Source organism: Mizuhopecten yessoensis, unplaced genomic scaffold, assembly GCF_002113885.1.
Source record: "Mizuhopecten yessoensis strain PY_sf001 unplaced genomic scaffold, ASM211388v2 scaffold716317, whole genome shotgun sequence".
NCBI lineage: Eukaryota > Metazoa > Mollusca > Bivalvia > Pectinida > Pectinidae > Mizuhopecten > Mizuhopecten yessoensis.
Genome location: NW_018480056.1, coordinates 506,959 through 533,401, shown reverse-complemented (window position 1 = coordinate 533,401; position 26,443 = coordinate 506,959). Strand labels below are relative to the sequence as shown.

The 26,443-nt window shown below is 36.9% G+C and overlaps 1 protein-coding gene across 14 annotated transcripts in view; it reads left to right on the top strand.

The window, feature by feature from the left end:
• The window catches only part of LOC110442987 (dipeptidyl peptidase 4-like), a 406,309-nt gene that overhangs the window by 208,123 nt on the left and 171,743 nt on the right, over positions 1-26,443 (top strand). The window contains exon 1 of one of the 14 annotated variants that reach the window (XM_021486904.1): positions 18,395-18,674. The exons of the other annotated variants lie outside the window; for them this stretch is intronic. Coding sequence (XP_021342579.1) covers positions 18,612-18,674 — 63 coding nt within the window. The 5' untranslated portion in view covers positions 18,395-18,611. Of the gene's footprint in view, positions 1-18,394; positions 18,675-26,443 lie in introns of those variants that run through there. 14 annotated transcript variants of the gene reach the window in all.

Below are 26,443 nucleotides of genomic sequence, written 5' to 3'. Positions count from 1 at the left end.
ATATATTAAATTTGTTATGATAGTACATAACAGTAGATGGTACAGATCGATTAGTTTGACCCTTGGAAGTGCATCAAATGAATCTCGCGGCTTCGTAACGGTAAATTGACTTGCTTTGAAGTGTGTCGCTACGTTGTAATCTTCAAAGGCTAGGTAACAGCGTAGCGATAGGTAAGATTTTGTTTTACCTGAAACCAATAAAATAGCTAGCCGAATGCCTTCTAGTTTGCCATGAAATAAATATCCCAGGGTTGCAGAGATTGTAAGCAAGCGTAACCGCCGGAGTATCGAGGATGACATACAAATGTATATAATTGTAGGACTAAACGCTTGATAACTGTACCGTGAGTACGGTTAGTATGCCTGTCGTATGATGATAATATCCGAAAGGTCATGATTAAACCGGAAGTATGAACATTGTACCGGAAGTATCAAGATAATGCCGGAAGTATGGTTATATTTGAATTATACAGATTTGCACAACTATAAAAAGTGACGAATGAACAGCATGGTTTGATTATTAAACCGGACGAACGGTGATAATACGGAGAGCATAATGCTAGAAATACATGTTTGATGATTGTACAACAGGGTTTAATTGATATATCGGAAGTTTGATGCTTTTTACAGAGAGTATGATAATTATACAGAAAGTTTGATGATTGCAAATATCCTTTGATGACTTTACACATAGAAAATTAATTTCTGCCCACAGTTGCCGTTTCTTACTCCTATTTTCACCTCTGATAACATCATCATATCCAGGGGGGTACGCTCTCCCTAGATAAGCAAAACTGAAAATTAAGACATTTCAGACGTTTTTGCGACATAGACTAACCCTTTTATTTTGTGTGGTAACTACACTTTTCAGTGCTATTTTGAAACAGATGGCTATTGGACAGGAAAGAAGTCTTGTGAATGAAAGTCGTATGTAACTTATTATTCTGAATGTAACTGTCAGACCGATTCTGATAAAATCTCGCATTAAAAAAATATGCTTTGATGAAATATTTACAATTTATCTCGGATGATTTTTGAAATAAGAGATAAACAAATAGAAAAAGATTGACTCAGAAACAAAGTTAACCAACAGGCCTATTGTCTCTCCTTTTGCCACGTACTGACAAGGTTTTTTTTTATTATTGAAACTAAACAAATTGGGTCAAATCTGATAATATTCCATAAGAGAAGTTCTGAAGATTGCTTCTCTGCTTGTGTAATTATCACCTGACGATATTTAATACAAGATTCCTAAACATTTCTTCAGGTTTGTAAGTATGAATTATAAAAAGTTCTTTTTACACAACCAGAAAGTGTTTCTATGTGACGTTTCGATGACAAGTACAGTATGTCACCTTCATCAGACAAATGACAAGTGAAGCGTATGCTGTGAAATGGGCGAGCTGTAAATCGAGATGAGGGGGCGCATATACTCTGGCACATCTATGACCAAGTATTAAACAAAGCGTAGCTGAATCGAGTCATTTCGGTACATATTCAACAACTATTGTACATACGTTTCCAGCGTAGCTGAATCGACATCGATTTTGCGGACAACTCGTACACATTATACACCTTTGTGTGCATACGCTTCACTGGTCATTTGTCTTATGAAGGTGACAGCGTACAACTGTACTAGTCATCGAAACGTCACATAGAAAAAAGTGTTGGTTGTGTAAAAAAAAGTCTTGTCATAAGATATGTAATACGATTAATGAGTAGAAGTATCCGCCATTGTACAGCTACTGTATACGTGAAATATTGTGTAGTATGTATCACATTGTACAGTTATACGTGAAACATTGTGTAGTATGTATCACATTGTACAGCTATACGTGAAATATTGTGTAGTATGAATCACATTGTACAGTTATACGTGAAATATTGTGTAGTATGTATCACATTGTACAGGCTGTGTTGTATATGCGCAATGTGCATTTGGCAATAGTCTGAATTGAATTAAAACTTAAACGAAAAGTGCAAGCCACCTTTTGCCTCAAACGTATTAAAGTTATTTAGTCATGCAGCTTTTAAATCAAAACAACAGACGACAGGCGACGCTCCTTGTAATCCATTGTTTAACGTGAAATGGCGCTGAGTTCTCGGTGAGGGGTCCATTAGCATGTCACTTCAGTTTATTTTGTAGCCATTTGCAAATAAGTTGATTTTGCGGGCATGGTTCTGGGCATGGTTGTTATTTTCTTTTACGAAAAGCATTTTCCTTACACCTAAAATTGAAGTAAATCAGCGGTTTATCTTTTGAAATTGCGATTAAAATACACAGGGATTTTGTATACGTGTATTCATGTCATTTTCTTCTTTTGTCATTTCAGGTAAGTGTACTTTTCAAGTACAGATAGTACAGCTAATCAACAGATGGTATCGGTAAGAAATGTACTGCAGTTTATCTCCTTATAGTGTCAATGTTCTGTTAAGTTTTGCGTTTTGTGATAAATCGAGGGACTAAACGCCTCGCTAAATGACACTGTATCATCGTTTGTTCTGCTAAATTTTGGAGATGGATGATATATCGAGGGACTAAACCTCGTTATATTGCCACCGTTTATTCTGCTAAATTTTGGCTTTTTGGTGATATTCTGAGGGACGAAACCCCGCTATATTGTCACCGTCTTTTATCTGGTAAAATTTTGCGTTTGATTATACAATGTATATCGAGGGGAACACCTCGCTATATTGTCACCGTTTTTTATGGTAAACTTTTGCATTAGGTTCAAGTTCAAGGGACTAAACCTCGCTGTATTGTCACTATTTGTTCTGGAAAATTTTGGCATTTCGTGATATTCTGAGGGACGAAACCTCGCTATATTTTGCTTTTCATTATATATCGAGGGGTAAACCTCGCTATATTGTCACCTTTTGTTCTGCCGGTTGATGATACATTGAGGGAGTAATTTCCTCTACAACATTCCCGTTCGTTCCATTAAAGTATGTTTGGCATTCGAGGAAGCGTATCAGGGGATTATTAGGAATTGAGGAAATTGAGATTTTTAATCAAGGTTTAATCCATGGTTTTTATCACAGGTAGGCCGATATATCTATATATGTATATGATATTTACTTTCAAAGAAGTCATTGTTTTTTGGATTAGATTTAAACGGCAAAAAACATCAAACATACAATGCTTTTTTATCAGTCTGTTAATGTAAATGATTTTATTCTGAATTACAATTGACGTTTTTGTGATATATCATGTAGTGTTCATTGTCTTCACTCATCACCAAAAGGGAAGTGAAGGTGTAACTTGTCAGAAACATTTATGACGTCATAAATATCACTGTAACAAATTTAAATCTTAGACATGATTCGACACCACAGAAATAGTTGCTTTAATTTTTTTTAAGGAAAAATTTCACACGGAATGATAAGAACTTAAAGATCGACATTGTATGTGACATATCCAGATGCATATCATTATGAATCGTTAGCACCTGCATGCGATCCTGAGACTGATGGATGGGAATCAGTGTTATGTCCCTGCGATATGCAAGACATATACATGCAAATGTGTCAAACGGGCCGATTCTGGTATCAAATTTGATCTACATACATGATGTATAAATGTCTGTGTTTTAAAACTCATAGCTAGTTCTGAAGAATGACAGTATTACTAATCTTTGATCAATAAAAAACGTATATTGAATATAAATTTTCTACTTTTTATGCTCATATTATCCTACAACAAAAATATTACCAGCATTAAAATACTAATTAAAATTGCTGTAGTAATATTTTATAAGTTTTAGCTAAAGATTGTATGGAGTTGTGTTTTTCATGTAAGTGTGTTTCCTTGTTAAGTAGCAAATAAAATCAATTTTATATCAGTTTATCTAATTTACAAGGTAAACATATGTATGAGTGTACCTACATGAATTTGTAGACACACAAGTTTTATCACAATAGATTAAAAATTGACAGGTGACATTTATGACCAATTATAATGTACATGCATCAGCCTCCAGTGACAGATTTTGTCAGGAGACCTACAGCTAGGTACTGTACAATTAAGTGATGCTTATTTTTCTGGAGACAGGGCTGATACATCCTTCATGTAGACCCCCTTGCCACATGTACATAATATGCAATTTGTTAGGGCTATTTATCATCACTTAATCATCTGATCACTCAGCTGTGTAACTTTACATAGATCACAGAAAGGCCAAACTAATTCCTATATTTGTTTATTATAATTCTCCTCAATCTAATTCTGTTTTATTTCTCAATTTACTTCATAAATCTTCTTATAATATTAATTGATTATGGTATTTGCTTCAAACTTGAATAAATAAAGTAACCAGCCCTTCAAAATATTAACTTAATTTTTTGTCTAGGGTTCCAATGAATTTCAAAAACTTTTAAAAAAGAACATTTCAAATTGAATATTTTAATTTATAGTATTGTTGGATTTTATGGAAAACCATGATGTATTGTGTATATGTGATAGTGCATCTTGCCCAAGAATAGGTCCTCTACATCAGCATACCTTGTCTGTGATGCTCTCAGCTTAATTGCTGCCTTCGGCTGTCTTTAGGGGAGGGGACTAATGGTTTTATATAATAGTTATATTTTCAATTAAAGTATATCAGTTCTATCTTCTTGTAATATGATGTATATGTACATGTAACTGTTCTGTTTCACTGTGTCTTGAAAAAAGGAGGGGATCGCTCTAAACACTTGACAACCTAAACTTGTCCACACTGTTGGAATTACTTCTTTGCCCCATATATATATATATATATTTTCATTATCATTTTCATTTCATTATATATATATATATATGTATGTCTTATACGGATAGTTCTAAATGGGACACTTTATAGATTGAATGGGAGGGTTTTATATACATTGTAGTTTGAAATGTGATTCCTGAAAATTGGCAGTAAATCTGCACAAACCCTACAAATATATTTGTATCTGGTATGAAAAGAAACATTTAAATAAATTCCAATATTGTTCATAATAAAATCAGTGTCAAGTATTTCCTAGGCTTATTAAAATGTATACGTTAAAAAAAACAATTTTCGGCTGTTATTAAAGTCTAAAGCTTATATTGTTCTTTAATAAATAAGAAAAAGGTGTCTAGCCCAGAGTCATGAAACAAACAGTTTTTTATATCTGGCCTAACATCATGTTCATTTCCCACCATAACTGGCAGTATCAGAGATTTCCTTCCTTACAATTTACACTGAATTAAGAATGTACTATTTACATGTTGTATATATGCCACCACAAGTGTTTCATTAACATAATAGTGGACTGTGATTAATTGTGTTATAATAGTTATTTTGTGGTTGACCCTGTAAACTGTCATGTCTGATAGGAATTATCATAAATATATGTGTTATTTACATAAATTCATTTCTTTATCATGACTTGGGCAACATCTGACATTGAATAGAAATGAAATTCGCCAAGTCAGCATATTAAGAAGTTATGAACTATTTCATCTTTTTCTGACTATTTTTTTTTTTTTTGATATAATTGTTTATTTTTCAAAGATTTTAAAAGATTCTACTTTATTTCCAAGACACAAAATACTCAAGTTGACAAATGATATTTGAAAGTTTTGATCTAAACTGTTCATTTTTTTTTTAAATTTTGAAGCAATTCTCCTCCGATTCATCACAAAATGATCACAAATGAGAGATTGGTAATCTGAATCTATTTGTCCTTATGGTGAATTTGTGACCTATTGCTTTGTGATTTTGTGATGTTATTATCTTGGCGTTTATAATTTAGAGTTCAAGCAGGTGATATAATCAACCTCCTCACCTGACTATTTTCACTAAAATTTTGACCATCAGAACTTAACTGTCATGTTATGGTGTCCCAGTTATAATATTTCAGTAGGTTAGCGCTTTATAAAGCCCCCATCATCAACCCATGGAAACCATGTTTATAATACCTTAGCTGTTTTGAGGAAATTAAACTCCAAACAAACAAAGAAATCTTGACTTTTGAAATTTCAGAAGTGGAAATTGAAAAGAACCAGTGTTTACAACCACATCTATTCCTGTGCCTGTTATATAGTCATATCTTCTAGTGAAAAATAACTTAACAACAGTAAAATTATGAAATACTTCATGAATCAGTTTTGATATTCTTTCATTTTGTATATAAGTACAATATTATTATAGATATTGTCAAAACTGTACAGAATCACATAGGATTGATATTATTGAGGCGAAAAAAGACAGAAAAATAGAACTGTTTTCTTTTGTTTTTAATTTTACGTGTCCAATAAAATTTCAAAAAAGTACAGAGTGGTTTTCTATTAGACTAGACTCTGTGTTTATTACATATCAATCAGCCACAGCCTCTGTCTAGGATGTGATAATATAATGATATTGATTTTCCCCAAGAAATGCCTATAAAGGGACATAACTCCTACACTCTTAACCTCTCTGTAAACTTCCCTACATCTAGTAGATTCAACCCACAACCTATAGGATCACCTGCCCAACCGTGTAGGTTTTCTCCGGATTCTCACATTAGCTCTTTACATCTGCCAACAAGAAAGATTAGTATAAGTTTATAAAATTGTTTCATAAATGTTGTGAAATAATTGAACTTTAATTTGATTTAATTAAGATACCATTAAGGTATTGATTAGTAGTACTGATATTATTGTGTCATCCTTTAAACTTTTTGTCTTTGATTTAGTAAAACCTGTCTCAACTGACCATCATTTGAAACTATGTCTTCAGTCAGAGTAGCCAGGGTATTGGATTACACAGTTTTGAAATCAATTACTATAGAAACATACACAGTAATAATAAATAATAATAATAATATACAACATTTGATATAGCGCCCTATCTAGCTAAGATAAGCCACTCTAAAGCACTTTACAGTACATAGATATACAATTTTATACAGTCAATACAATAAGCATATATATATTAATCTATACAATATTGAGGAATTCGCAGGAGCTGCCTTATCAGGCGCTAACTACTAGTCCTATGCAACCTGGCTAATATCTCCATATGTGTGTATGTCTGTGTGTGTGCTGGAGATGTATTGTGTTCTGTTTGTAGTGGGACCGTGCTTCCAACGGTATCATTTATAGTGCCACCTCACTTGAATGCTACAGTACAGATACAGCAACACCCACCCCAGACCATTTTATACTTCACCTGGGTTGTTGGAGTTGTGTGGGCAGGAGAAAAACACTTTCTCTAATATTCCATGCATACGGCGACTTCGGGGATCGAACCCCCGCCGCCTGCTTGGAAGGCCGGAGTGTTAACCACTCGACCAATCTGCCCATTACAACGTACATGCAAAGGCAAAATTTCTCAAGGTGAATTTATCTAAAAAAATCTTACATGCAATTCCAGGTCAAATTCAGGGTAATTTCTCACCTGAAAATGACCTGAATTGACATAAGGTTATCTGTGTTTGGGACCAGGCATGAAAATACAGGACCCGGTTGGTCATAATGACATAAAATATAAAAATAAAAAATAATCATATTTACAAAAGGTCTGAAACTTACAACAAAATTGTCATGTAGAGAGGTTCTGAAAGCAAAAGATTAGCATCATTACAATCAAATAGAAGGTTTATTCTAGACATTAAACAAGTTAATTTAACACCATTCACTGATGTGGAGGCATTCTGAATTAAACCTGGAACATGCATTTATGTATGACTTGTTTATTTCTTACTCCAGGGATTTATTTCAAAACATGTGCATCAAGAAATTTTATCAAGATAATGTACAGTGAATAAATGTTGAATTTAATTTAAATGGATAAATGAAGTGGTAGGTCTGCCCCCACCCAACTCATAGTGTCCTGTTTCTTGTATGCATATATCTAAATATAAGGGAGGTAACTCTATTCTCAGTAATTATGTACGGGGTATATGGTATACCTGGAAATTTTCATATATTGTTCATTTTCACTTGCCATGAATTTATAAAGTATATGGTGAATTCATATTCACTGTCAGGATAAATTCGCCCACATTATAGAGAGTGACATAGGCTAAATCTAAAAGGCAGCAAACATTTCACAGTATACAGTAAATACTCCCAGCTCCTGTATCCAGGGTAAAATTAGAACATTCCGCCAACGACCTCATGTGACCTCCCCTTAAAGAAACCATAACACAACATCCTAGCTTGGAGACCTAGTCCCAAATCATCTTCGGCTTGAATTAGGAGTTATCCCCCCTGGGTACATGTAACCATGTAACAATACTTCCAACTCCATATAGATCAGTATAGAACACAGATTCATCAGTCAGTCTTACGAACCATTCTCCATAACACCAATATCCAGTCAGCCCTACAAACCTTACTCCATAACACCAATATCCAGTCAGCCCTACAAACCTTTCTCCATAACATCAATATCCAGTCAGCCCTACAAACCTAACTCCATAACACCAATATCCAGTCAGCCCTATAAACCATTCTCCATAACACCAATATCCAGTCAGCCCTACAAACTCTACTCCATAACACTAATATCCAGTCAGCCCTACAAACCTTACTCCATAACACCAATATCCAGTCAGCCCTACAAACCATTCCCCATAACATCAATATCCAGTCAGCCCTACAAACCTAACTCCATAACACCAATATCCAGTCAGCCCTATAAACCCTTCTCCATAACACCAATATCCAGTCAGCCCTACAAACCTTTCTCTATAACACCAATATCCAGTCAGCCCTACACACCTTACTCCATAACACCAATATCCAGTCAGCCCTACACACCTTACTTCATAACACCAATATCCAGTCAGCCCTACAAACCTTTCTCTATAACACCAATATCCAGTCAGCCCTACAAACATTACTCCATGACACCAATATCCAGTAAGCCCTACAAACCTTTCTCCATAACACCAATATCCAGTCAGCCCTACAAACCTTTCTCTATAACACCAATATCCAGTCAGCCCTACAAACCTTTCTCTATAACACCAATATCCAGTCAGCCCTACAAACCTTTCTCTATAACACCAATATCCAGTCAGCCCTACAAACCTTTCTCTATAACACCAATATCCAGTCATCCCTACACACCTTACTCCATAACACCAATATCCAGTCAGCCCTACACACCTTACTTCATAACACCAATATCCAGTCAGCCCTACAAACCTTTCTCTATAACACCAATATCCAGTCAGCCCTACAAACCTTGCTCCATAACACCAATATCCAGTCAGCCCTACAACCCATTCTCCATAACACCAATATCCAGTCAGCCCTACACACCTTACTTCATAACACCAATATCCAGTCAGCCCTACAAACCTTTCTCTATAACACCAATATCCAGTCAGCCCTACAAACCTTTCTCTATAACACCAATATCCAGTCAGCCCTACACACCTTCCTTCATAACACCAATATCCAGTCAGCCCTACAAACCTGTCTCCATAACACCAATATCCAGTCAGCCCTACAAACCTTTCTCTATAACACCAATATCCAGTCAGCCCTACAAACCTTTCTCTATAACACCAATATCCAGTCAGCCCTACAAACCTTTCTCTATAACACCAATATCCAGTCAGCCCTACACACCTTACTTCATAACACCAATATCCAGTCAGCCCTACAAACCATTCTCCATAACACCAATATCCAATCAGCCATACAAACCTTACTCCATAACACCAATATCCAGTCAGCCCTACGAACATTACTCCATAACACCAATATCCAGTCAGCCCTACACACCTTACTTCATAACACCAATATCCAGTCAGCCCTACAAACCTTGCTCCATAACACCAATATCCAGTCAGCCCTACAAACCTTTCTCTATAACACCAATATCCAGTCAGCCCTACACACCTTCCTTCATAACACCAATATCCAGTCAGCCCTACAAACCCTACCCCATTACACCAATATCCAGTCAGCCCTACAAACCATTCTCCATAACACCAATATCCAATCAGCCCTACAAACCTTACTCCATAACACCAATATCCAGTCAGCTCTACAAAACATTCTCCAAAACACCAATATCCAGTCAGCCCTACAAACCTAATACTCCATAACACCAATACTAAAACCATCCTTGTAATTACCTCCCCTTCCTGCTCAATAACAACAAAGAACTTCAGACATATCTAGAACCCCCACCCACCAACAACGACTACAGTTTAAAGCCCCAATAGACCTCCTGATGCACTTCTTACATCAGGGCTTCCAGAAAGAACTCTGTACACCCATCTAACATACACTGTATCAGGATAGACCTCTGTACACCCATCTAACATACACTGTATCAGGATAGACCTCTGTACATCCATCTAACATACACTGTATCAGGATAGACCTCTGTACATCCATCTTACATACACTGTATCAGGATAGACCTCTGTACATCCATCTAACATACACTGTATCAGGATAGACCTCTGTACACCCATCTAACATACACTGTATCAGGATAGACCTCTGTACACCCATCTAACATACACTGTATCAGGATAGACCTCTGTACACCCATCTAACATACACTGTATCAGGATAGACCTCTGTACACCCATCTAACATACACTGTATCAGGATAGACCTCTGTACACCCATCTAACATACACTGTATCAGGATAGACCTCTGTACACCCATCTAACATACACTGTATCAGGATAGACCTCTGTACACCCATCTAACATACACTGTATCAGGATAGACCTCTGTACACCCATCTAACATACACTGTATCAGGATAGACCTCTGTACACCCATCTAACATACACTGTATCAGGATAGACCTCTGTACACCCATCTAACATACACTGTATCAGGATAGACCTCTGTACACCCATCTAACATACACTGTATCAGGATAGACCTCTGTACACCCATCTAACATACACTGTATCAGGATAGACCTCTGTACACCCATCTAACATACACTGTATCAGGATAGACCTCTGTACACCCATCTAACATACACTGTATCAGGATAGACCTCTGTACACCCATCTAACATACACTGTATCAGGATAGACCTCTGTACACCCATCTAACATACACTGTATCAGGATAGACCTCTGTACACCCATCTAACATACACTGTATCAGGATAGACCTCTGTACACCCATCTAACATACACTGTATCAGGATAGACCTCTGTACACCCATCTAACATACACTGTATCAGGATAGACCTCTGTACACCCATCTAACATACACTGTATCAGGATAGACCTCTGTACACCCATCTAACATACACTGTATCAGGATAGACCTCTGTACACCCATCTAACATACACTGTATCAGGATAGACCTCTGTACACCCATCTAACATACACTGTATCAGGATAGACCTCTGTACACCCATCTAACATACACTGTATCAGGATAGACCTCTGTACACCCATCTAACATACACTGTATCAGGATAGACCTCTGTACACCCATCTAACATACACTGTATCAGGATAGACCTCTGTACACCCATCTAACATACACTGTATCAGGATAGACCTCTGTACACCCATCTAACATACACTGTATCAGGATAGACCTCTGTACACCCATCTAACATACACTGTATCAGGATAGACCTCTGTACACCCATCTAACATACACTGTATCAGGATAGACCTCTGTACACCCATCTAACATACACTGTATCAGGATAGACCTCTGTACACCCATCTAACATACACTGTATCAGGATAGACCTCTGTACACCCATCTAACATACACTGTATCAGGATAGACCTCTGTACACCCATCTAACATACACTGTATCAGGATAGACCTCTGTACACCCATCTAACATACACTGTATCAGGATAGACCTCTGTACACCCATCTAACATACACTGTATCAGGATAGACCTCTGTACACCCATCTAACATACACTGTATCAGGATAGACCTCTGTACACCCATCTAACATACACTGTATCAGGATAGACCTCTGTACACCCATCTAACATACACTGTATCAGGATAGACCTCTGTACACCCATCTAACATACACTGTATCAGGATAGACCTCTGTACACCCATCTAACATACACTGTATCAGGATAGACCTCTGTACACCCATCTAACATACACTGTATCAGGATAGACCTCTGTACACCCATCTAACATACACTGTATCAGGATAGACCTCTGTACACCCATCTAACATACACTGTATCAGGATAGACCTCTGTACACCCATCTAACATACACTGTATCAGGATAGACCTCTGTACACCCATCTAACATACACTGTATCAGGATAGACCTCTGTACACCCATCTAACATACACTGTATCAGGATAGACCTCTGTACACCCATCTAACATACACTGTATCAGGATAGACCTCTGTACACCCATCTAACATACACTGTATCAGGATAGACCTCTGTACACCCATCTAACATACACTGTATCAGGATAGACCTCTGTACACCCATCTAACATACACTGTATCAGGATAGACCTCTGTACACCCATCTAACATACACTGTATCAGGATAGACCTCTGTACACCCATCTAACATACACTGTATCAGGATAGACCTCTGTACACCCATCTAACATACACTGTATCAGGATAGACCTCTGTACACCCATCTAACATACACTGTATCAGGATAGACCTCTGTACACCCATCTAACATACACTGTATCAGGATAGACCTCTGTACACCCATCTACCATACACTGTATCAGGATAGACCCCTGTACACCCATCTAACACACACTGTATCAGGATAGACCTCTGAACACCCATCTAACATACACTGTATCAGGATAGACCTCTGTACAACCATCTAACATACACTGTATCAGGATAGACCTCTGTACACCCCTCTTACATACACTTTATCAGGATAGACCTCTGTACACCCTTCTAACATACACTGTATCAGGATAGATCTCTGTACACCCATCTAACATACACTGTATCAGGATAGACCTCTGTACACCCATCTAACATACACTGTAACAGGATAGACCTCTGTACACCCATCTAACATACACTATATCAGAATAGACCTCTGTACACCCATCTAACATACACTGTATCAGGATAGACCTCGGTTCACTCATCTAACATACACTGTATCAGGATAGACATCTGTACACCCCTCTAACATACACTGTATCAGGATAGACCTCTGTACACCCATATAACATACACTGTATCAGGATAGACCTCTGTACACCTATCTAACACACACTGTATCAGGATAGACCTCTGCACACCCATCTAACACACACTGTATCAGGATAGACCTCTGTTCACCCATCTAACATACACTGTATCAGGATAGACCTGTGTACACCCATCTAACATACACTGTAACAGGATAGTCCTCTGTACACCCATCTAACATACACTGTAACAGGATAGACCTCTGTACACCCATCTAACATACACTGTATCAGGATAAACCTCTGTACACTCATCTAACATACACTGTATCAGGATAGACCTCGGTACACTCATCTAACATACACTGTATCAGGATAGACCTCTGTACACCCATCTAACATACATTGTATCACACACTGTATCAGGATAGAACTCTGTACACCCATCTAACCCACACTGTATCAGGATAGAACTCTGTACACCCATCTAACACAAACTGTATCAGGATAGACCTATGTACACCCATCTGACATACACTGTATCAGGATAAACCTCTCTACACTCATCTAACATACAATACTGTATCAGGATAGACCTCTGTACACCCATCTAACATACAGGTATCAGGATGGACCTCTGTACACCCATCTAACACACACTGTATCAGGATAGACCTCTGTACACCCCTCTAACATACACTGTATCAGGATAGACCTCTGTACCCCCATTTAATATACACTGTATCAGGATAGACCTATGTACACCCATCTGACATACACTGTATCAGGATAGACCTATGTACACCCATCTAACACACACTGTATCAGGATAGACCTCTGTACACCCATCTAACATACACTGTATCAGGATAGACCTATGTACACCCATCTAACATACATTGTATCAGGATAGACCTCTGTACACCCATCTAACATACAATGTATCAGGATAGACCTCTATACACCCATCTAACATGCACTGTATTAGGATAGACCTCTGTACACCCATCTAACATACACTGTATCAGGATAGACCTCTATACACCCATCTAACATGCACTGTATTAGGATAGACCTCTGTTCACCCATCTAACATACACTATATCAGGATAGACCTCTGTACACCCCACTTAATATACACTGTATCAGGATAGACCTCTGTACACCCATCTAACATACACTGTATCAGGATAGACCTCTGTTCTCCCATCTAACATACACTATATCAGGATAGACCTCCGTACACCCCTCTAACATACACTGTATCAGGATAGACCTCTGTTCACCCATCTAAAATACACTATATCAGGATAGACCTCTGTACACCCCTCTAACATACACTGTATCAGGATAGACCTCTGTTCACCCATCTAACATACCCTATATCAGGATAGACCTCTGTACACCCCACTTAATATACACTGTATCAGGATAGACCTCTGTACACCCATCTATACAGGTATCAGGATAGACCTCTATACACCCATCTAACATACACTGTATCAGGATATACCTCTGTACACCCATCTAACATACACTGTATCGGGATAGACCACTGTACGCCCCTCTAACATACACTGTATCAGGATAGACCTCTGTACCCCCATTTAATATACACTGTATCAGGATAGACCTATGTACACCCATCTAATATACACTGTATCAGGATAGACCTCTGTACACACATCTAACATACACTGTATCAGGATAGACCTCTATACACCCATCTAACATGCACTGTATCAGGATAGACCTCTGTACACCCCACTTAATATAAACTGTATCAGGATAGACCTCTGTACACCCATCTAATATACGCTGTATCAGGATAGACCTCTGTACACCCATCTATACAGGTATCAGGATAGACCTCTATACACCCATCTAACATACACTATATCAGGATAGACCCCTGTACCCCCCACTTAATACACACTGTATCAGGATAGACCTCTGTACACCCATCTATACAGGTATCAGGATAGACCTCTATACACCCATCTAACATGCACTGTATCAGGATAGACCTCTGTACACCCATCTATACAGGTATCAGGATAGACCTCTATACACCCATCTAACATACACTGTATCAGGATAGACCTCTGTTCACCCATCTAAAATACACTATATCAGGATAGACCTCTGTACACCCATCTAACATACGCTGTATCAGGATAGACCTCTGTACACCCATCTAAAATACACTATATCAGGATAGACCTCTGTACACCCCTCTAACATACACTGTATCAGGATAGACCTCTGTACACCCCTCTAACACAAACTGTATCAGGATAGACCTCTGTACATCCATCTTACATACACTGTATCAGGATAGACCTCTGTACAACCATCTAATATGCACTGTATCAGGATAGACCTCTGTACACCCCTGTAACATACACTGTATCAGGATATACCTCTGTACACCCATCTAACATACACTGTATCAGGATATGCCTCTGTACACCCATCTAACATACACTGTATCAGGATAGACCTCTCTACACCCATCTAACATACACTGTATCAGGATTGACCTCTGTACACCCATCTAACATACACTATATCAGGATAGACCTCTGTACACCCATCTAACATACACTGTATCAGGATAGACCTCTGTACAACCATCTAATATGCACTGTATCAGGATAGACCTCTGTACACCCCTCTAACACAAACTGTATCAGGATAGACCTCTGTACACCCATCTAACATGCACTGTATCAGGGTAGACCTAGGCCTCTGACCTTAACCTTTGTAATATAAATTCAAAGAAGCATCCAGACAACATCAAATGGTGAGTCTTGGCAAATTTAACCTACTTCATATGTTTCTGCCTGCTAGGTCAGTAATATTTGTAATCTATACAAGTATTTTTGGAACCTGCAAATACCTTTGTTCCCTTCTTTTGTTTTCCCCTAATTAATAGGAGACCAACTTTAGGTCTATTGTTATAGTTGATTGTGTTAAAAAATGTCATTCTTTTGTACTTGAAAGACCAGTGTTTCCATCCCCTACCAGCACTTCTAGGGGTACCATCTTAACGTTTGTTGGAAGGACTTACTGTTGTAAAGGAAAGAGAATAATAGAATCTAACATGGGTGTGACGGTTATTGGACAGCCAAATCCTTACCCGAGGGTGGAGATTTCCCTGTCCACGGACCCCACCCATGTTTGATCCTTTTTCTCCCATACTCAAAAGAAACATGCCCGTGTCAATACTCCGTGACCTTCATATACTTGTATTCCATGACGCACAGGAATACACATGATGAACCCTGAACATAGAATCAGAAATCCATTTTAAGCATAGCGTTAAAAATATTGTTATTTAATAATCGAACAACTGTAATATATCTGTTGATATAACTTATAATAAGTACAAAGTCAATGATAATTTAACAGTCAAAACAACACAACTTTTTCAAATACCAACGTTATTTGGCGGCAATAATTCCATTCATCATGCAGTTAACCACTGTCGGAGTGACGTCATATCACATGTAGGCCGGCTGTCTCTCCCTCGGGAAGACAGGTTTATCTTTTCACGGGTCAATTCCTGTCTTTCACATGCAAGTATGGGATAATAGTTTCCGCTGGGGATCGGACCTGCAATCCCAGACTTCCCAGACTTCTTGGCAGAGGCTCTACCACTGGTTGAAGGAAAATTATCCTTGAGCACAGAGGTAAGAAGGTGATCGTAATCCTATGTACAATTAAATCTGCCTCGCTAAGTAGTAAAAGGCAACGGCTATCGGGGATCAAATAAAAAAATCACTGTTAATGCCCAGTCCTCACCTCTTTTTACCCCTAACAAATCACCTGCCTTAACTAGCTTCTTTCCATCAAACTAAATTACATTACAAAATAAATGGACCAATGAGGGGTAAGCTTCCTTGACCAAATAGCCTCACTTTCAACATTGTGTCAACAGGAGAAGTTCTATATATCTGTTTATTGAACAACAGCCAGTTATTTTGATCACTGTTGACATTTGTGTAAATCAAATTTTGTTCAATCAGGGATCTTGTCTCGCCCCAGCCTTCATATTTAGTTATAAAATCTTTACAGAAGTGTTTTCTGTGCTGATATATATCATAAGTTAAGGAGTGTATGTATAGATATGTTCAGATTGTGTCCAACACATGCCTTTTATATACAAAGTTGAGAGGGGAGAATCAAACTGTTATACACAAATTTCAAAAATTTCATTTGCAAGACATTTTGATGTACTCTAAATTGAGTATGTACATTTTAAGTAGATTTTTTTTCTGCCTATGTCTTTGGGACTGAAATTGGCAACATTACTACTGAGATACTGATTTGTGTTAGAGTTACTGCCTGTAGACATTACGCTGATTCCTGTTATACAGTATATATAGTGATTTTTGTTAAAATGAAAATTGTATCTCCCTTACACATTATACTGATTTCCCTTAACTTATACACCATAGTGTTTGTGTTAGAGTTATCTCCCTCAACTATCATTTATAAACATGTACTAATGCAGAGTTACTGAAGTATCATTCATTGCACTTTTTACATGCTTGGCTATGATTGGATATACTATATATGAAATGAGGTTGTCAACGAACTTAGGACAGTTTTTTTGCTGTCTTTATATGTATAGCTTGGACCAATTTCAGGACCCAGTCCCTATGAAAACTCAGTGTTCTACGTATACCCAATTGGATTATCATAGAAAAATCCAATTGACTGATTCTAGAATTTGCTTCCTGCAATTCCTGCATTTTTTATAGAATTTTTATAGCAAGAAGTTAAATTTTGAAAAATTCTACATTTTTTGGAAAAAACTTACAGAACATAAAATTAAATAGCTAAATTCAAGTGCAAACAATATATAAACACTTCATTCGGTATATTTAGTAAATTTAATTAAATTAAGCCTAACTTTACCAGCAGATATTCACTCAGTATCAGTAATTTGAACTAAGCATAACAACTTTAGCAGCAGAAATTGACGTCACAATAGTAATGTTGATGGTGAGCTGACAGTTATGTGTTACAAACATATACATGTACTACGATGTCACTGTGCTGGAGGGAACATCTGTGAACTAAGACACAGAGTTATACAGACGTAATGTACATTCTTATGGGCTGTATGAATTGTAATTCAGAGTGTGGTAACAACGCTATGTCACCACTTGCTTGTAAAATAAAAAAATTAAGGTCGTTTTATATATGAGGGAAGATCCTGGTGTGGTTGACGTGCATGGAAACAAATATTTTATTGTTCTAGGTAGATGAAATATTTTATCTTTCAATGTATTTGGAGCTTGCCTGACCGAGTTTGTATTTGTATGGTCAGCGTAAGACTTACTGTGTTTGTAACATATAGCTGATCTACATTTACCTACATCAAGTTGTCCTATTGTATTCTGTATTGACCTGGTAAGATAAAACAGCTCTGTTGGACCCCACACGGTTGTTGGGCAGATAGACTAGCTAAGAAATTTTGGTCAAACATGGCGTTGGACGAGGAGAAAGCCAGGGAAAATGACGGTCAAATGAAACAATTTAAATCAGAGGTAGGTTAACCAAATTTGTTCATATAAGAATTGATAAAGTTCATATTTGTTTATTTTTTATTTTTTTCCAGAAGTAATTGATGGTAAAATATTTAAATGAAATGGGTCTTAATGTTTGTGGAAAGTAATGAATATTTCTAAAGTATTATAGTTATAGACATCTTAGTATTAACTGTCACTGTACTATACAGATGTACATTCCATGAAGAAATAATTTTTGTTTTTATTCCCCTGTAATAAGGGGATAAAGAAGCATACGTACATGTATGTGTTTCTGTCAAAATTCATTGTCAACTCCAGGTAATTACCCAGATATTTGTGAAAGGTGGGCAGGTGTCCAGAGGCAAGTCCCTATTTGAGAGGTGGGGGTGGAAAATCCTCCCTCCCCTCCAAGAAGCTGTAGAGATAGTTTTTTCTCTTCAACATTTGAGGAGGTTGGACGAGTTCTTGTTTCAGGGTGTCAAGTTGTTAAGGTCACTGTTATTTTGCAAGAAAAAGTATCTCGGTTGACATTTTTCTAGTGATTTTATTTTTATGCGGATTTTAATCAAGTGTTTTACAACTTTATCCTAATTTTATCATCTTTTTCATTGTTCTAACAACATGATTTATCAGTAGATTTTCTTCAAACTTCATACAGTGAATTTAATATATAGATTAAAGCCATATAAATATTCAGCAGAATTTACTCAGATCAAGTATAATAATAACCTTGAATGAGATACTATTTCAGGGTGTTAAGGTTAAGTCAAGATCATCATGTTTTAGTAAGTTATCCTTGGATATTCCGTCTTTGCATATTGCAGAGTTATCTTCCCTTGGGAGCAGGTATTGATTGTTACGTCATTGGTTTGTGTGAGAAAATTACGTCGTTTTCTCAAAAATTGATGACGTTTACCCTCACAAACAAGTGACGTAACAATCAATACCTGCTCCCAAGAGAAGATAACTCTGAAATACGCAAAGACGGAATAACTTAAAGAAGAGTTTTTAAACCCTTTTTTTTTTTTTACAAAGAAAGAACATTTTGTCTCAATATATCTGCAAAAAACAGTTTTTATTTTGTAGAAATTGACAACAGGGATAATGTAAGCAATATCTCATAAGCCTTTGATCATTGTCCAATCAATGAGTGAGATCTAATGTAATCTTATGGCTAACAGTATGGTTATGTATAGGTACTAAAAGTTTTCTCAAAGAAAGATTACACACAATTAATATACTTCATTAAAAAGCGCATTGAAGACGTCTGCAGATTTTATATTTTCAGACCTAGTCTTTAAGTGTCACTTTGATACAGTTACTTAGCTCCATCGTCTTTCTAATTTCCATTGATTTTCACCAGACAAGCAAAATGATATTATTCCATTTCCTTCTTTAAAAATGTGATCATCTAAATACAATTTCCAATTTAAACGCAGCATCCATGGCTGTTTTTAGGATATTAATGTTTCTTGGTAGGATTTTTTTCTTCGAAAATTCCATTACGTCTCTATAAACCCTGTTGCACACCGACACTTTCTCCGGCCTGTCAACTGCTGCTTCTGTGGGTACGCAAATAGACACTGAGGAAGCCTGCCGATATCTTTAGTGTAATTAGAGAATATTGATTGTTAACTGAAAGGAGATCGGCCATGTTTATTGACAAACACCCGGATCAGTTACCACGGCGACCTGTCCTCTGCCATCTAAGATGCCATCTCCCAACATGAATGGCCTGCGGAGGCTAAGGTTTCAGAAATCAATGAAAAAAAGACCCTCCAAAGTTATGCCTCTGAGTGTGTTTGGTGATTTAGCTCCAAAAAAACTGTACTTGATTAAGACTTTTCCTATCCTTGTGTTCATAGTGAAAAAGAGCAAAACAGGCCCATAAATTTACTTAATGGCCATTGTAAAGGAAGGTCTCATTACCAACAGTTCAGTGGAACGGTCGCTGGTCAGCTGATATATGGCGTTTTGGTGCATTTGATGGGTTTTACATTCTATCTTCCTTCCAGGACTACAATCAGTAAAGAAATTATGCTATTCTTGTGGCCTTTATTTAATTTAAAAACAGATACTTTTTTAAACATAGATAATAATGAAACCAAGGTAACATTTATTTTACAAATAGTTCTTTGTAATAGACAGGCATTGTTTATTTACAGGTATTAGTATAGAGAGGTCATTGTATGGAGCAGTTTTTAGAATAAGGCAGTTATCAGTATAGAGAGGTTATTTGCATAGAAAGGTTATTTTTTAGAGAGGTTATTTGTGAAGAAGTTATTTGTATGGAGAGTTTATTTGTATAGAGAGGTTATTTGTATAGAGAGTATATTTATATAGAGAGAGTATTTGTGTAGAGGTTATTTGTATAGAGGGGTTATTAGCATAGAGAGGTTATTTGTAAAGTGAGGTTATTTGTATAGAGAGGTTATTTGTATAGACAGGTTATTAGTATAGAGAGGTTATTTGTATAGAGAGGTTATTTGTATAGAGGGGTTATTAGTATAGAGAGGTTATTTGTAAAGTGTGGTTATTAGTATAGTGAGGTTATTTGTATAGGGAGGTTATTTGTATCAAGGGGTTATTTGTATAGAGAGGTTATTTGTATAGGGAGGTTATAATATTAGTTTAGAGAGATTATTTGTACAGTGAGGTTTTTTGTATAGACAGGTTATTAGTATAGAGAGGTTATTTGTATAGAGAGGTTATTTGTATATAGAGGTTATTTGTATAGAGAAGTTATTTATATAGAGAAGTTATTTATATAGAGTGGTTATTTATATAGAGAGGTTATTTGTATAGAGAGGTTATTTGTATAGAGAGGTTATTTGTATAGAGAGAGTATTTATATGGAGTAGTTATTAAAATATAAGTATAAAGAGGTTCAAAGTATAGATATATATGTAGGTTATTACTAGTTTAGAGAGATGATTTGTAGATATATAAAGGATATTGTGATGCATGGAAGAGACAATCTATTTCCAGAGACAGTCCAATCCCATTGTTATGAGTTATAGTTATAACTGGCCATAAAGCCAGCAGGGGTTGGCTATTCCAGCCTCTTTCCTCCCCTGAGAGAGGATGGATACAATCGTATTGACCTCTGTAATAGAGTGGCCACAGTTACTGGCGTTTCGATCCAGAATCAGCTGCTAGCTCGCCCATAAAAACTCACCAAACCTAAAGCTATGAAATCATAGGTTCAATATTACTGTGACAGTTGCTACTCCATTATTACCACATTCCACCCTGGCTTAACGGAAACCTTCATAATCCAGAAACCTGTGTAACCTCCATGCTATAATTAAAAGACCCTCAGTGTATTTTTCTTGAAGTTTGAATCTATCCAAAATAACATCATGTTTAATTTGGCAAAAATGTATGGGTTATTATTGAGGTAGGTGTATTATTTACAAAGGAACACTCCTGGGATTAAATAAAATAAGTCTAGACTCGTTGGTTATAATGAAAGAAACTAGAAAAAGAACGAGTTTTCAGAATTAAGGAAACATGAACTGCCACTTAAGGATCCATGCTTCATGTACCTTAATAACTTTGTCAATTTTACAAAAGAGTTTCACTCCAAGAATAATAATGAAACAATTGTAAGATGTTATTATCATGCACATAAAATAAGTTTGCAAATTAATTAGTGTTAAGTACCAAACTAATTTTTGGAAGAGAAGAACAAATAGCTTTAAAATAAATACATGTATATTGATTTAACTTTATTTACTTTACCTTCAAAATATGTCATGGTATATAGAAATATTTCTGAAAATTACTTATTACTAAAAATATAGTGCCATTTAATTCTTTCATTTCTTCAAAGACACTTGATCGCTATAGAAACTACTCATCTGTCACTTCCCTAGAGGAAGCTAGGTTACATTAAAATGGCTTTCAAGTAAAAAGCTTCTGTCTGGCTGCGTGAAAATCCACTTCTGAGTGACTTTAATTGATACTTTAAACAGGACAACCTTTTTGCAGGTATAAATTATAAAACAGTCGTCTAGAAGTTGAGAGATGTCGCTGAAATTTTGAGACATTATCTTTTTTATAATTTAATTTTTCTGTTTGAAACACTTTTGTGTGGGAAAACCAATTTTGCTCTGTGTAAGTTTGTTTTTTAACAACCACTGTTTGTAAGAAGTCTAAATATACAAAGATGTAGCTATAACATGGTCATCTGAGCAAAAACTAGAATCAATTTATCTTTTTTCCTGAATTTTATTTATCGGACATTGATTGGATCTTCAAGATACGGTTCCTGCAGTTGCTTTCCTCTGTGCACTGTTTTTGTGATATTGATCAATGGTATTGTGAATAGGGTACAGTAGCTTGCTTTTGGAAAAAATACTTAAAGTATGTTATTTTGATAATGTGTTCAATATTTATAGTAGGTACAATGTAGCAGCAATGTTTTATTCATAAAACATCATGTATATCGATCAATTTAATTATTAATCGTATTTAGATGCTAGAAATATGGTCATCAGCTTTTTGATTGAAATGGACCTCCTATATGATTAAGGTTGTGTGTGTGTGTCGTCAATGAAATTCTATTGAGCGATCTTCCCTCCAACAATCTAAGTCACTTGAGTGATTGATTCGAAGCTGTTAAAGCCAATTATAATTAGTTTCCTGCTGGTACAAACATTCTACTGAAAGGGACTACAGGTTTGCATGATCCATCTGTCCGTTTGTCACTTTATATACAGGATATATCTAAATCGTGGGATACTGGATTGTTGCATACTAAAATTGGGTCTCATTTCTGATCATTTACAGAGTTATAGCCCTTAGTTTGCTGTGCATTACTTTGTCTGAATCATATCTTATATACTCTTGTCACCTTTGGATTTTATATGGGTATGCCTTTTAGATTAATGGTGGTTTATTGCATACTATACACTGGTCCTGTTCTCCATTTTATACAGAGTTGTTGCCCTTTGTTCATTATGTCATACCACTAAAAGTTCGTTTGGAAGCTCAGGGAATATTGATTGCTCACAATATACTTTGCCCTGTTTGAAGTGAACTGTGAAGTGTTACATAGACAAATACAATAATGGCCAAACCAAATCAGTTGATGAACTGTTACGCTATATATACTTAACTTCACTTTGGTCATTAAACATGTGTTGAACGTGCAGTGCATCATAAAAGTTCATAAGGAAATAAATCCCAAATTTTTAAGGCCAGTCATATCATTTGCTAGCTTGTTTACCGTATTTATACGGCAATAAGCCCATGCTTGCTTGATAATAAGCCCCACCAATATATATTGCAGTTAGGAAGGAATGCCATGAAAGCTTGCTCATTCTCCTATAATAAGCCTGTCCCCTTACTTTCAGTCAGAGATAATTATGTGTTGTCCTATAATAAGCCGACCCCCCTACTTTCAGTCAGAGATTATGTGTTGTCCTATAATAAGCCCACCCCCTACTTTCAGTCAGAGATTATGTGTTGTCCTATAATAAGCCCACCCCCTACTTTAAGTCAAGAAATTATGTGTTGTCCTATAATGAGCCCACCCCCCTACTTTCATTTAGAGATTATGTGTTGTCCTATAATAAGTCGACCCCCTTACTTTCAGTCTGAGATTATGTGTTGTCCTATAATAAGCCCACCCCCTACTTTCAATCTGAGATTATGTGTTGTCCTGTAATAAGCCCACCCCCTACTTTCAGTCAGAGATTATGTGTTGTTCTATTATAAGCCCAACCCCTAATTTTCAGTCAGTGTATTATGTGTTGTCCTATGATAAGCCCACCACTCTACTTTCAATCTGAGATTATGTGCTGTCCTGTAATAAGCCCACCCACTACATTCAGTCAGAGATTATGTGTTGTCCTATTATAAGCCCACCCCTTAATTTTCAGTCAAAGATTATGTGTTGTCCTATTATAAGTCCAACCCCTTACTTTCAGTCACAGATTATGTGTTGTCCTAAAATAAGCCCATCCCCTACTTTCAGTCAGAGATTATGTGTTGTCCTGTTATATGCCCACCCCCTACTTTCAGTCAGAGATTATGTGTTGTCCTATAATAAACCGACCCCCTTACTTTCAGTCATAGAGTATGTGTTGTCCTAAAATAAGCCCACCCCCCTACTTTCAGTCAAGAGATTATGTGTTGTCCTATAATAAGCCCACCCCCCTACTTTCAGTCACAGATTATGTGTTGTCCTATAATAAGCCCATCCCCTACTTTAAGTCAAGAAATTATGTGTTGTCCTATAATGAGCCCACCCCCCTACTTTCATTCAGAGATTATGTGTTGTCCTATAATAAGTCGACCCCCTTACTTTCAGTCTGAGATTATGTGTTGTCCTATAATAAGCCCACCCCCTTACTTTCAGTCATAGAGTATGTGTTGTCCTATAATAAGCCCACCCCCCTACTTTCAGTCAAGAGATTATGTTTTGTCCTATAATAAGCCGACCCCCCTACTTTTAGTCAGAGATTATGTGTTGTCCTATAATAAGCCCACCCCCCTACTTTCAGTCAAGAGATTATGTTTTGTCCTATAATAAGCCGACCCCCCTACTTTTAGTCAGAGATTATGTGTTGTCCTATAATAAGCCCATTCCCTACTTTAAGTCAAGAAATTATGTGTTGTCCTATAATGAGCCCACCCCCCTACTTTCATTCAGAGATTATGTGTTGTCCTATAATAAGTCGACCCCCTTACTTTCAGTCTGAGATAATGTGTTGTCCTATCATAAGCCCACCCCCTACTTTCAATCTGAGATTATGTGTTGTCCTGTAATAAGCCCACCCCCTACTCTCAATCAGAGATTATGTGTTCTATTATAAGCCCAACCCCTAATTTTCAGTCAGTGCATTATGTGTTGTCCTATGATAAGCCCACCACCCTACTGTCAATCTGAGATTATGTGCTGTCCTGTAATAAGCCCACTCACTACATTCAGTCAGAGATTATGTGTTGTCCTATTATAAGCCCACCCCTTAATTTTCAGTCAAAGATTATGTGTTGTCCTGTTATAAGCCCAACCCCTTACTTTCAATCACAGATTATGTGTTGTCCTATAATAAGCCCATCCCCCTACTTTCAGTCAGAGATTATGTGTTGTCCTGTTATATGGCCACCCCCTACTTTCAGTCAGAGATTATGTGTTGTCCTATAATAAGCAGACCCCCTTACTTTCAGTCATAGAGTATGTGTTGTCCTATAATAAGCTACCCCCCTACTTTCAGTCAAGAGATTATGTGTTGTCCTATAATAAGCCCACCCCCTACTTTCAGTCAGAGATTATGTGTTGTCCTATAATAAGCCCACTCCCATTCTTTCAATCTGAGATTATGTGTTGTCCTGTAATAAGCCCACCCCCTACTTTCCGTCAGAGATTATGTGTGGTCCTGTTATGAGCCCACCCCCTCACTTTCAGTAAGAGATTATGTGCTGTCCTGTAATAATCCCCCCCCCCTTATTTTCAGTCAGAGATTATGTGTTGTCCTATAATAAGCCCATTCCCTACTTTCAGTCAGAGATTATGTGTTGTCCTATTATAAGCCCACCCCTTAAATTTCGGTCAGAGATTATGTGTTGTCCAATTATAAGCCCATCCCCCTACTTTCAATCTGAGATTATGTGTTGTCCAGTAATAAGCCCACCCCCTACTTTCAGTCAGATATTATGTGTTGTCCTATTAAAAGCCCAACCCTTAATTTTCAGTCAGAGATGATGTGTTCTCCTGTAATAAGCCCCCACCCACTACTTTCAGTCAGAGAGTATGTGTGCTGTCCTGTAATAAGCCC